The sequence below is a fragment of the Sorex fumeus genome, unplaced genomic scaffold, assembly GCF_029834395.1.
Source record: "Sorex fumeus unplaced genomic scaffold, SorFum_2.1 ptg000073l, whole genome shotgun sequence".
NCBI lineage: Eukaryota > Metazoa > Chordata > Mammalia > Eulipotyphla > Soricidae > Sorex > Sorex fumeus.
Genome location: NW_026606130.1, coordinates 6,375,123 through 6,387,131, shown reverse-complemented (window position 1 = coordinate 6,387,131; position 12,009 = coordinate 6,375,123). Strand labels below are relative to the sequence as shown.

Genomic DNA, 12,009 nt, shown 5'->3' with positions numbered 1-12,009 from the left:
GACTATGTGCAAAGAAAGTGACCTACCCACTGTAGTATCTCACTAACCCAAAGAAACTTTTCTTGACAGTGTGTCAAGAAGTAAAATCTCATGGTTGTTTTAATTTGCATTTACTCTTTTTATTTTTCTGGAAACTATTCACATCAGGTATTCTTAATTGATTTCTAAGAGATCTATATATAAAGGAAAATTATATAATCTATGCTACGAATATCTTTAGATTTTGTTTGCCCCTTAAACACCCTCTTATACATTTTTGATCATACACTTCTGTACGATAACACTATTTTGTCCTTCCTGCATAGCCTCAGGTAGTTTAGATTTATTGGGTTGCTCCAATCACAGTGCTCCCATTCCTCTGTGTTTATTTGTAACTTCTTCCCTTGTGCTCTGTTGATTTTGTAAATATTGTTTTTCTCTTCTCCATTTTGTATGGACACAAGAAGACAGTATATGCTATGCTTTTGTAACATGACTCTCAGTGTTATTTTCCTCTTGGCCATCTGTTCTCTCGACCTCAGCTGCCCTTACTTCCTAGCACCCCCAAAGGCAGGGTCCCGACAAGGGACTGGATGGAACCAGGGCAAGCGGTAAGCTATGTGTTACCCTGGCATCAAGATGGGCCTGACCAAGTGCCTAATGCTTAATTATAAGTTAAGAGCTTGGTCATGGACAAATGCTGTCATGATCCAAAAAGTAATAACTAGACTCAGACCCTGCTAGGGTTAGGAATGATTAATCTGTTGTGAGCACTGTAGTCTGAGTCTGTGGCAAGATGTTCCCAGGAGAGCTGCCCTACAAGTCTCAGAGTGGCTCTTACTGTGTCCATACAAAAATAACTAGTATTAAGATGTTGGTAGTTATTGCACCGAGGAAAGGAGAAAAACACCTTAGGAGTTATTTTGCCCTTGGGCAGTCAGAAAGGGCTTTGGAATACCCCAGGTGGCGTTTCCTGGTGGGCCCTCAGGAAGGACTTTCTTATGTTGATTTTGCTACCAGTTTGGGGCAGTGGGCCCAGAGGGCTGGGAGAGTTGGAGAGTGAGAGAGCAGAGCAATAAGATGGACCGTGGAGAGGCTAGCAAGGGGGACAAAAAGAGAAGAATGTAGAAGAATACAGGAGCAAGCACGTGGAGAGCGAGCACAAGCTGTGAGATGGAACCAGGAGACATGAGCGGGAGAGACAGAAGGAGATGGGAATGAGGAGCAGTGTTAGACTAGAATGGGGGACTCAGAGAGACTGGGGCAGGCGCGGGGGTAGAATGGAATAAACGGCATCTGATCAATCAACCAGCTTGGTCCTTGTTTCATCCACCATATGCCCCATGACCCAGGCCGCCCTGACTGGGCGAGCAGCCTGGGCCCTCCCAGAACCCAGGCGGCTAGGGCAAGATCCATCAGGACCTTCCCCTGGCCGCCCATAGAGTTTATACACTCTTCAACCAACCCTAAATAATTACTAGTAATGACATAGTGAGGCTGGAGCGATAGCACAGCGGGTAGGGCGTTTGCCTTGCACATGGCCAGCCCGGCAGACTGATGTTCAATTCTTTCGCCCCTCTCGGAGAGCCTGGCAAGCTACCTAGAGTATCTCGCCAGCACAGCAAAGACTCGCAAGCTCCCGGTGATGTATTCGATATGCCAAACACAGTAACAAGTGTCACAATGGAGACGTTACTAGGCCCGCTAGAGCAAATCGATGAACGGGAGTGACAGTGACAGTGACATAGTCATTAAAGAGCATAAACATATAATTGGGTTTATATTTTGGCCCTTATCACCCTAATTTATATGACAGAAAATATTTCTAATATAAAATCTATTCCATTATATAAAAAATATGGTAACATTTCATAGGATTATTAAAAAGCTAAATGAAGTTGTTTGTACATTATCTGATATATAGAAATAATAAATGGCAGCTATCATTGGTGGCCAGAGGGATGGTAAAGTGGGTTGAGCATTTGTCTTGCCCATTGGAGACATGGGGTTTGATCCCTGGCACCCGATACGGTCCCCAGAGCCCACCGAGTTATGCCTGAGCACAGAGCCAGTAGTAAACCCTGAGCAACTAACCCCACCACTCCCCCGGCAAAAATAGCTATTATATAACTACTCTCATTTCTCTTATCTTCTTCCAAGTCACCCTGCTTGCTGCTGCAGGACTGAAAAATCCAGTTATCTTCCTTGCTTGGTTACTCCTGCCCCCACTATTATTTATAAGTTCTGATATGTTATCCAAGGCTATTCATTTGTTCTTTCACAAGTCCATATACATTATCCTTGAGTCACATGTGCTCTACCCCCAAATACAGTAAAACTTTTTCTTTCATGATTTCTTGCAAATTGTTTACCAAGAAACTCTACCCTTTAATGCCCTGTTTAACTCATATCTAACATATTCTTTATGTGTTGTTAACCCTCAGCACTTATCCATACCATAGAAAAATTATATTGCTTCAAGTTGACTGATTTTTGTCCCCCCAGACTGCATGTTTCTTGAGGGCAAGAACTATAAGGACTATATACCTGTCTGTATCCCTAGCACCTGCATCGAGCCTAGCATTTTATAGGAGCTCCACATGTTTATTGAGTTAATGGATAAATATTTCTTGTATGAGTAGAAATTTGACCTATTCTTTTACTACTTCTATAACATTCAGTATCTATACCTATACATAGTCCTTTATCAAAATCCCTCTATTGTCTACCCCTTCTCCCAACAGAGTCAAACACCCCAGCCAAAATCTCTGTTGCCGAGGCAGTCACCGGAATCTGGGACTTGTCCAACAAGAAGGGGTGGAACAGAAGACAATGGTCTCAGTGTGGGCCTTGACCAATGCCAGTGTTGAAATCAGTGTCCACCCCAAAATCCCAGAAAATGTTGCTGTCTACTTATTCAGAACCTAATCTTCAGTATAATGAGAGGAAAATATATATTAAGACCATTTCCTTACGTATGACTAGGTTTCATAGCTGCTTTTATCACCTTCCTACCCCTACACTTGCACCAAAGGAAACAAACAGGCATAATAGTTTTATAGTGACTGGATAAAACAAATGACACTTCTTCTCTGAAGTTCTCCACACTAAAATTAAGGCTCCATTCACTTATTTTGAGTGAGAAAAGAACAAGAACTTTTTTTAAATTTCCTTTAATAGTAAATTTTGAAAGTCACTGAGCTGCTACAGGCACAATTAGAAAGCATAAGAAAAAAAAGTAAATGAGAAACAGCAAGATACAGATATATCCTTCACTCTACAATAAGTACAGAGTTTTACTAGTGTCTTCCCAATAGGATACTATAGGAGGCCTAGCTCACCATGGGGTAAGGAATGCTGTTTATTATGCAGAGGGATCAAATGTCCCCCGTATAGTGATGTCAAATTAAGTGTGTTCAGAGACTGTTGAGATCAAGGTCTATTGTTCGGGACCTTAGCTTGAGAGGGGGTTGGTCACTCTTGCCCTCTTCAAGGCTGTGCTGCATCCCATAGCCAAAGTAGATAGCATAACCTAATGAGAAAAATATAGTTATGAGGTAGGGAAAGAGAGAACTACAAAGGCTTAAATAAGCATCCTACTCAAGATCAAGTAGGAAAGGGTTTGGGATAGAATATCCAAGAAGCCTCCTCTTCCCAAGAGTGTACCTACCAATCAGCATCCAGATCGCAAATCGGGCCCAGGTACCAGTTGTCATCTGCATCATAAGGTAAATATTCACAAACATGCTCACGACTGGGAGGAAAGGCAAGGCAGGTACCTGGAAATGAAACAAAATCTTTGTAATACCACAGGATAAGAATGGCCTAGAAAAAGATCCCTAACTTACCCAGGCCAGGTTTAAGAAGTATCCAGTTCCTACTCATGTTATGTATTTCAGAGCCCACTCATTTAGTGTACCTCATCAGAACTCCAAAAATACATAATTGAGGGAAACATGACGGAAAAGGAAGTAAAGAAATCAGAGAAGCTGCTTACCTAGACATATATCTCTTCCTTTTCATTTGTTATTAGATAAACAAGTTATCCAGTGCTTATTCTTTCAAGATGGATTAGTTGAAGAAAAGATGGCCATTTACCTTAAAGTGCAGGGGAGTAGAGTTCTGTGACTGTCTGTAGATGACTCCAGTGAACCCAGTAATGAGCATCAGAAGCAGCACAATCACTACAATCCATATTGGGTCTCCAGAAAGCAGTGGAGCTGACCACTGCGCCAGCACAAGGCCAAGCATAGTCAGCACTAGAGCTTCAAGAATAAAATAGAGAAACATGAAAAACAACACTTCAGCCTAACACATTAGGCACCCCATTCCAAGGATGGTCACCACCCACTCTAATTTTTTCTCAGCTATCAAAGGTCACACATACTTTCCTTGCCATCTTGACTACCTCAGAACTATCCCAGATTAAAACTACACTGCTCACCAAGCAGTGAGGAACAAACATAGACAACTTGGCCAGAGAGTGGAGTAGGAGTGGAGTTGAGTGGGCAAAATAGTGCCTCCAGGGTCAGCTTCTCTGCTTCACGTAGGTTCTCATCCTGTGACTCTGTATCATCTTCTCCATTCTTCATCTCCTGGTCAGGCTGATATCTGACATAAGAGTTAGAAAACTGTATTAAGATCAACCCTTAGTCACTTTACCATCTTCTCTCAGGACACTTAATCTTCTTCATAGCCATTAATGGTATAAGTTGTTTTTGACAGGGAGGAGTATCCTGGTTCCTCAAGAAAAGTCAGTATGGGAGCCAAAGAACAGTACAAAGAATAGTACAGTACAGTGTATAGGGTTTTGCTTAAAAGCAACTGACTTAGGCTTATCCTCAGCACTGCAATTACAGATCCCTGAGCATAGAGCCAGGAGTAAATTCTCAGCACTGCCAGGTGTGATTAAAAAAAAGATGCAGACTAACAGTGATGAAGGCAAAGAAGAAAGAAGCTCCGCTTCATTCCTTATCCAAAAATACTCAAAGCACTTTATATGGAAGAAGGGACTCTTACCTGAGGATAAGAACACAAATAGCCACCAAAGTGTAAGCAAGCAGGGTCCCAATTGACATCAGGTCCACAAGATCAGTTAGTTCAAAGAGGAATGCCATGAGTGCTGAAATTGATGGAAAAAATAACACGAAGAAATGAGAGAAGCAAGAGTCAATTTAAGGGAGATGGAGAAATAACTGGAAGAAGGGCAAAGACTGTTCTTTACCTGAGAGAATGCCAGAGACAATAGTGGCCACAATGGGGGTGTGTGTACCAGTGTGGATCCGGGCAAGGACACTAAACAGGAGGCCATCTTCTGCCATTGCATAGATCACTCGAGGCATAGGGAACATGGAGCCCAAGAGACTGGAGAGAAGAATTCCATAGTGATATGAGTAACTGGGGTCATTCTCTCAAGTCTGTGTGATTAAGAAGGACCCACCTTCCCATAGCTCTTGTAAGAGATATTCTTTAGGAATAAATGCTATAACCTTAGACTTTTTGAAAGCAGAAGACAAACATTTGTCACTGACCTAGTAGAAAGTGCACAAAGCGAGCCAATAGCCACAATGTAGCGGGCAGAGGACCATCCAACATGGAGAAATGCTGCAGGCAGGGGGCTCTCCGGTTGAAGCAGGTAGTATGGCATCATGAGCGTGAGTGCTGATGAGACACCAAAGTATGCGAAAAAGCAGACTGACAGTGAGATCACAATGCCCATGGGGATGGAACGCTGAGGATTCTGGGCCTCTTCCCCTGCGGGATGGGATACAAGATTATGAGGCAGGGAGATACTCACTCCTCTACTACCCCCAAGGCTTCTTGTAGCTTGAACAAACCCCATACAGAATACAATGTGTTACCGGTAGTAGCAATACAGTCGAAACCAACAAATGCATAGAAACAGGTTGCTGTTCCCCGGAGAAGCCCCTCGAAGCCAAAAGGTAGAAATCCTCCAGAGCCCAGAGGTCCCAAGCTAAAGTAAAAGACAGGATAGAAATGTAAGGATGAGGTCAGTCAACCCTGTGCCTTTTATTTAATTTCAATTTACTTAGGTAAATCTCCAAGGCCCATTTCCCCACTCCCAATCCAGAATCACTTAGCATAGCTCCCCCCACAACTCCATATCATTTTTCCAGTTCTACAACTCCTGGTAGTGAATCTAACCTATCAGTGTCATTGAGTCCATCCTTAGCCACTTCATAGTCCTCTTCTGTGAGCGTCCAGTTGTTCAAGTCTCCTTTGATGATGCCAGAGATAATGATGAAACCAAGAACCAAAAGATTCACCACTGTGAAAACTTTGGTAACAAGGGCCGACTCACTAGCCCCCAGAGCAAGCAATCCTGTAAGAGATAGGCATCAAGAAGCCCGAGGTCATTCCTTCCAAGCTGTTTCTTACCTAGATCCAGTACACACAGCTCTTATCAATTATCAGACCTCCCACCCACTGTCTGTCATTATCTTTATCCTTGCCCCTGGCCTCACCAGTGAGCAGCAACACAAGGCCCAGGGCAAAGAAGTCTGGATATTTTGCAAGGACTTGGGGTGCATTAAGTGAGATGCTCCCCTGCAGGGCCCGAGATATGTGGTTGCCAATCAGATTGTCAAAAGCTGAGCTCCAGGCCTTGGCCACACTGGCTGTACCTGGGGAGCAAAGGGAGAAAGCGTTAAATTCCCTCCCTCCCCAGCACTCCCACACCCACACTCCCTCAAGAACCTTGCTATTTTCTCCCATTCTTACTTTTTGTTGTTACATTTATCTTCTAAATGGGGGAGGGGTGAACATTCTTGTTTTATGAAGAAACAAAACCAGTCAATTAAGGAAACCAAGGCAGAGGTAAATAGAAAAATTCTTCAACCATCACAGGCGTACGCTCCCCCCGAAACACAGTTAAGGGTCTTGAAGTTCTATTAATGATGAATACCTCGTGCTTCACTAGTTCACCAAGACTTCTAGACCCCAAGCCCCTTCACCCATGATTCCCCCCCATATACAGATACATACACACAGACACACACAGGCACACACAGAGACACACAGAGACACACACACCATCTCACCTATGACGTAGGAAAGGATGAGGTTCCAGCCAGTGGTAAAGGCCCAGAGTTCACCCACAGTGACATAACTGTAGAGATACGCAGAACCAGAGCGGGGAACCCGGGCACCAAACTCTGCATAGCACAGTCCAGCCAACACAGAAGATAGGGCAGCCACCAAAAAGCAAATCACAATGGATGGTCCTGCTTTATCTTTGGCAACCTCACCAGCCAAAACATACACGCCTGCACCCAATGTGCTGCCCACACCCAAGGCAACCAAATCCAGAGTGCTCAGGCATCTGGCAAGGCGAGTCTCAGCCAAGCCTGACTCCAGTGTGCGTCTGCGTACCAGCCTTCGACCAAATCTGCGAAGTGCCTGCCACAGCATTCTGGCAGGAATTGAAGAGGATGTTAGGATCTGGTGAAAAAACAAGACAAAAGACCTTCCTTCAATGGAGCTCATTATCCCTAAGCTTGAAGGATGAATTACAAAACCCATCCCTTGAGCAAAGGAGCAGGGGGGATGGGGAGGAGAGGAAGGGACAAAGACAAGTTTCTTCCTGTCCAAGTAGGAATAACAATACCTCAGCAGGTTTGTAAGTCTCTTTTCAGAAGAGGCAAGTGCCCGCCCCCTATAGTACGGTTTAGTCGCTTACTCTCTTCTTTCTCTGCCTGGGAAACTATATGAACCCAGATCAGAAATCGCGGAACCCAATCTATCTGTTCTCTCCTTGTGACTCCTAGAGAATTACACTCAGGAGGGGTCAGCAATCTAAGGAGAACCCCCCCCCCACCACCACCACCACACTCGTTGACGCTCTCACAGCGGGCATGAAATAGACAAAGTCACTAGATAGTCTGGAGGGAGGGGGAGGCTCGGGACGGACCTCTGCTGCTGATCAAAAGTGAGCGAAGACTCAATTCCCTCCCTGCTCACCAAATTCACACCGCGTAACGGACACTGCGGTCGCAAAAGGGAGTAAGCAAATGTTTGCCCACTATCATCCTCCCAGCGACACTGACCACCAGCAGTGAAACGGGGTTTCTCTACCTAAAGATATGGAGACGCGCCCCAAGAGGGACCCTTGAACAGCCCCAAATCGCTCACACCAGAAAGGAGGGGTGCCGCCCTGCGCCCCCTAACTCAACTCCCAGGCTCTCATGTCTCCGTTTAGAAACGGTCTGGGGGTTAAGATGAAGATGGGAGCCTGGGCTCCTCTGGCCGGGGTCTCGTCAGCAACAGGTCATGGCCGCGTAGATGCAACTGCATGCCAGGATTGCCGGAGAATTCTAGGTATGCCCTGACCCTCGCCATCCCGCTCCAGCACATGTGTCCTCCCGCAAGGCTTACCAGAGAGCTGTTGCAAGCACAGGCAGCAGAGTCCCGGATCGGGTTCGGTGGGGCTGAGTTAAACCGAGTTGGGTGGGGATGCCGAGTTCGGTTGCTCAGGATTCAAAGCAGCAGCTTGAGGTCGTTGCGCGCCAAGCTCCAGCTTATATATTCCGGGAGGCGGAGCCGGTAGCGTCATAGAATCCCACCCCCAAGCCTCTCTCTCTCTCTCTCTCTCTCTCTCTCTCTCTCTCTCTCTCTCTCTCTCTCTCTCTCTGTTTCTCTCTTCTCTTCCATCTCGCTCTCTTCTCTCCCTTTAATCTCTCTCCTTGCCTCCCTCTCTCTCCCTCCCAAACCTCCTTCTCTCTCACCCTTTCCCTCCGCCTGTCTGTGTCTGTCTGTGTGTCTGTCCGTGTGTCTGTCTTTCTACACACACACAAACACATACACACACACGCGCACACGCACGGGCGCGCGCGCGCAGGAACACTCTCTCAAATTCACACTCATCGACTAGGCTTTGCAAAAGAAATTATGCAGAGCCTGAAACTGCTTTTTCTTTGGAACACCAAGACCGCTGTGACAGGCATCGGAAAGCGGGGCGAGCAGCCTTTTCTGATTTTCCTCTATTAGCAGGACAAAAGAGACTTCCTACTGGATTTTCTACCTTAATAGTCAGGATCTAAGATTGGAGGAGGGCTGGTAGGTAAAGACGGGAAAACAGCACTGGGAGTCTCCACCTGCCTCGGGTCTTCCTTAGCTTTCTTTTCTACAAGAGATGTCCTCACCCCTGAAACCTTATCCATGGAACTTAGCTAGATTTTGTTCAGCAGTAACTACTCATCACTAACCCTCAACTGGATGTTTCTAATGCAGTCAGCAAGAGAATGAAAAATAACTCTGTCACTAACTGTACACAGTTCATTTTAAAAATTGAAATATAGGACTGGAGAGATAGTACAGGGGATAAGATTCTTTGCATCCGATTCACCTTGGTTCAAATCCCCTGATTGCATATATTCTCTTGAGGGTTGCCAGGAATTCACTACTGACACAGTCAGTAATAGCTCCTGAGCGCCACTAGGTGTGGTCCCGAAAGCAAAGAAAAAAATTGATCTATAACTGGAATACATTATTTTAGTCTTGGGTGCACAAAATAATGACTAGACATTTGTGTGCATTGCTAATGATCAATAGACAGTGAGTCTATTTGCTTCCTCTTTTTAATAATGGTATCATTTGTAATGATACTGTTTATCATAGTCCTTATGATATACTCATATATTGATGTATTTATTCTGTAGCTGGAAGTTTGTACCTCTTGATCCCCTTCACCCATTTAGCTTACCCCCAGTTCTCCAGCCCTCTAATAACCACACTTCTGTTTTCTGTCTCTGTGATTTTTATTTTGTTTAGTTTTATTTTTCACATCTTACATGTAAGTGAAATCATATGGTACTTGTCACTCTCTGTACACAGACAATCCCTTTGAAATTCTAAGCTCTATATTGCACATGCCTATAAACGTTATACTACTAAATATGAAATTCTGGCAATACTGAAATATTGGAGGAGGGAACTTATTTAATTCTGTTTTACTAAATAGAAATCTGAGGCTCAAAAGCATGACTTGCCTGACATTACACCATAAATTTTTCCTACCACCTTGTTGATAAACTTGCCTGTTGTATTCAGTGCCTACCTCCTGTAGGGATCATGCCTCATTTAAATGATCAAGAGCAAGTTATAGTAGCAATCAAATCAAATAAGAATAATCACCATCACTGAATCCAACCCTTTCAGGATATACCTCAATAACTTTGTTTCCATTCATCAATCTTTTATGACTACTCCTAAATCATATTTGAAATAATTTGTATTTTCAGCCAGTTGCAGCTCCATGTAGACATTCCTTAAGTATTTTGGGGCACTGACCGTATATAATAGTTAATGTAACACAATGAAGAAACTACAAAGGAAACATAAAATCCTTTACCTACTACTACTAAAAATCCACTTACGAAGGGCAAGAGAGATAATACAGTGAGTAAGGTACTTGAATCGCATGAGACCAATCCAGGTTTAATCCCAGCACTGCATATGGTCCCCCTAGGAAAGATCTCTGAGCATAGAGCCAGGAGTAGTCACTAAACATCATTGGGTGTGGTCCCAACCACCAATAAAATATAATTGGAGGAGAGAGAGATAGTACAGGGCTCAAGGTACTTGCCTTGCATGTAGTCAATCTGGTTTGATCCTAAGCATGGCATACAGTCTCCTCAGCACCTCCAAGAGTGATCCCTGAACACAGAGCAAAGAGCAAGCCTAAAAGTCCCCCAAATAATTTTTAATTAACAATAATCTATCTAGGGAAAGAAAAAACACAATCACAAGAATAGTGTACAATGGTTAGAAGTGAAGTCTTTGACGCTAAACCTAGGTTAAATTCACAGGTTTCCCTCTGTGGCTTTAAAGAAATATGTAATATCTTTTGAGTCTCAGTTTCTAAATGTAAAATACACATTTCTAAGGATTGTTGTGATGCATACACAAGTAAAGTAAATTCTTCCTGTTTGGCACATGGAAAACTATAAAAGCTTGACGGGGTCTGGAAGATAACAAAGTGGGCTGAACACATGCTTTGCATGCAAGAGGTCTGGGGTTTTATCCCTGGCATCACATGGTCCCCTGAGTACTGCTGGGAGAGACACCCATTACAGAGCTGGGAGTAGCTTCAAAGCATTGCAGGTTGAGGCTCAAACATCTCCAACAAGAAATAACAGAAAATACCTTGATACATATTTAAAATAATGCATCAGAAGCATATATATATGATAAAGATTTGATTGTTTAAATTTAGGTGAAGAATTTGATATGATTAGTTGGCAAATGGCCATTGTAAATATTTTAGGAAATAAGTCATCAGAGCAAATTAGACTTTTATAAAGAAAGGGAACTTTTCACTTTTATAAATTGAAAGGGAACTTTTCAACTTTTATAAATTGAAAGGGAAGGAAGTTGACAAAGACTTGAAAGATAATAGGTAGATGAGCTCTAACAATACAAAGAGGCATGTGGCAAAGTCAATACCCCAGGGAGGGGTGGGGGAGGCCAACCTAGCAAGTACAGTGTGTCTGTTCCTCTCCTTCTGATTAATTTCACTCAGCGTGATACTCTCCAACCCCATCCACGGCAGTAAATTTCATTATTTCATTTTTTTCTCACCACCTAGTAGCATTCCATTGGGCATAAGTACCACTGTTTCTTTATTCAGTTATCTGATCTTGGACACCTGAGTTGTTTCCAGATTTGGGCTACTGTGAACAGTGCTTCAATAAACACAGGAGTACAAATGTCTTTTCTAAATTGATTTTTTCAACCCTTAGAATCCAAAGGCTCAGAAGTGGAATTTCAGGGTTATATGGAAGCTGAATTCCTAGTTTTTTGAGAAGTTCCCACTTGGTTTTCCAAAAAGGTTAGACCAGTTGACATTCCCATCAACAGTAAATAAAGGTCCCTCATCCCGACATCCCTACCAACACTGATTGTTTTTCATCTTTATAGTGTGTAACAGTCTCACTGGTGTGAGGTAATATCTCATTGTTTTGATTTGAATCTCCATGATGACAAGTGACATAGAGCATTTTTATATATCAT

The 12,009-nt window shown here is 43.5% G+C and overlaps 1 protein-coding gene across 1 annotated transcript; it reads right to left on the bottom strand.

Moving 5' to 3' along the window:
* Positions 1 to 3,372: 3,372 nt before the first annotated feature.
* On the bottom strand, positions 3,373 to 8,137 carry SLC7A3 (solute carrier family 7 member 3). Its single transcript, XM_056130127.1, has 12 exons — positions 8,074 to 8,137; positions 7,041 to 7,440; positions 6,465 to 6,623; positions 6,145 to 6,322; positions 5,841 to 5,953; positions 5,511 to 5,733; positions 5,204 to 5,343; positions 4,999 to 5,101; positions 4,424 to 4,590; positions 4,078 to 4,244; positions 3,650 to 3,758; positions 3,373 to 3,511 (listed from the first exon to the last, which is right to left on the bottom strand). Exons 2-12 carry the CDS (start codon positions 7,408 to 7,410, stop codon positions 3,396 to 3,398), a joined length of 1,845 nt encoding a protein of 614 aa, XP_055986102.1. The 5' UTR covers positions 7,411 to 7,440; positions 8,074 to 8,137; the 3' UTR covers positions 3,373 to 3,395.
* Between the last annotated feature and the right edge of the window lie 3,872 nt (positions 8,138 to 12,009).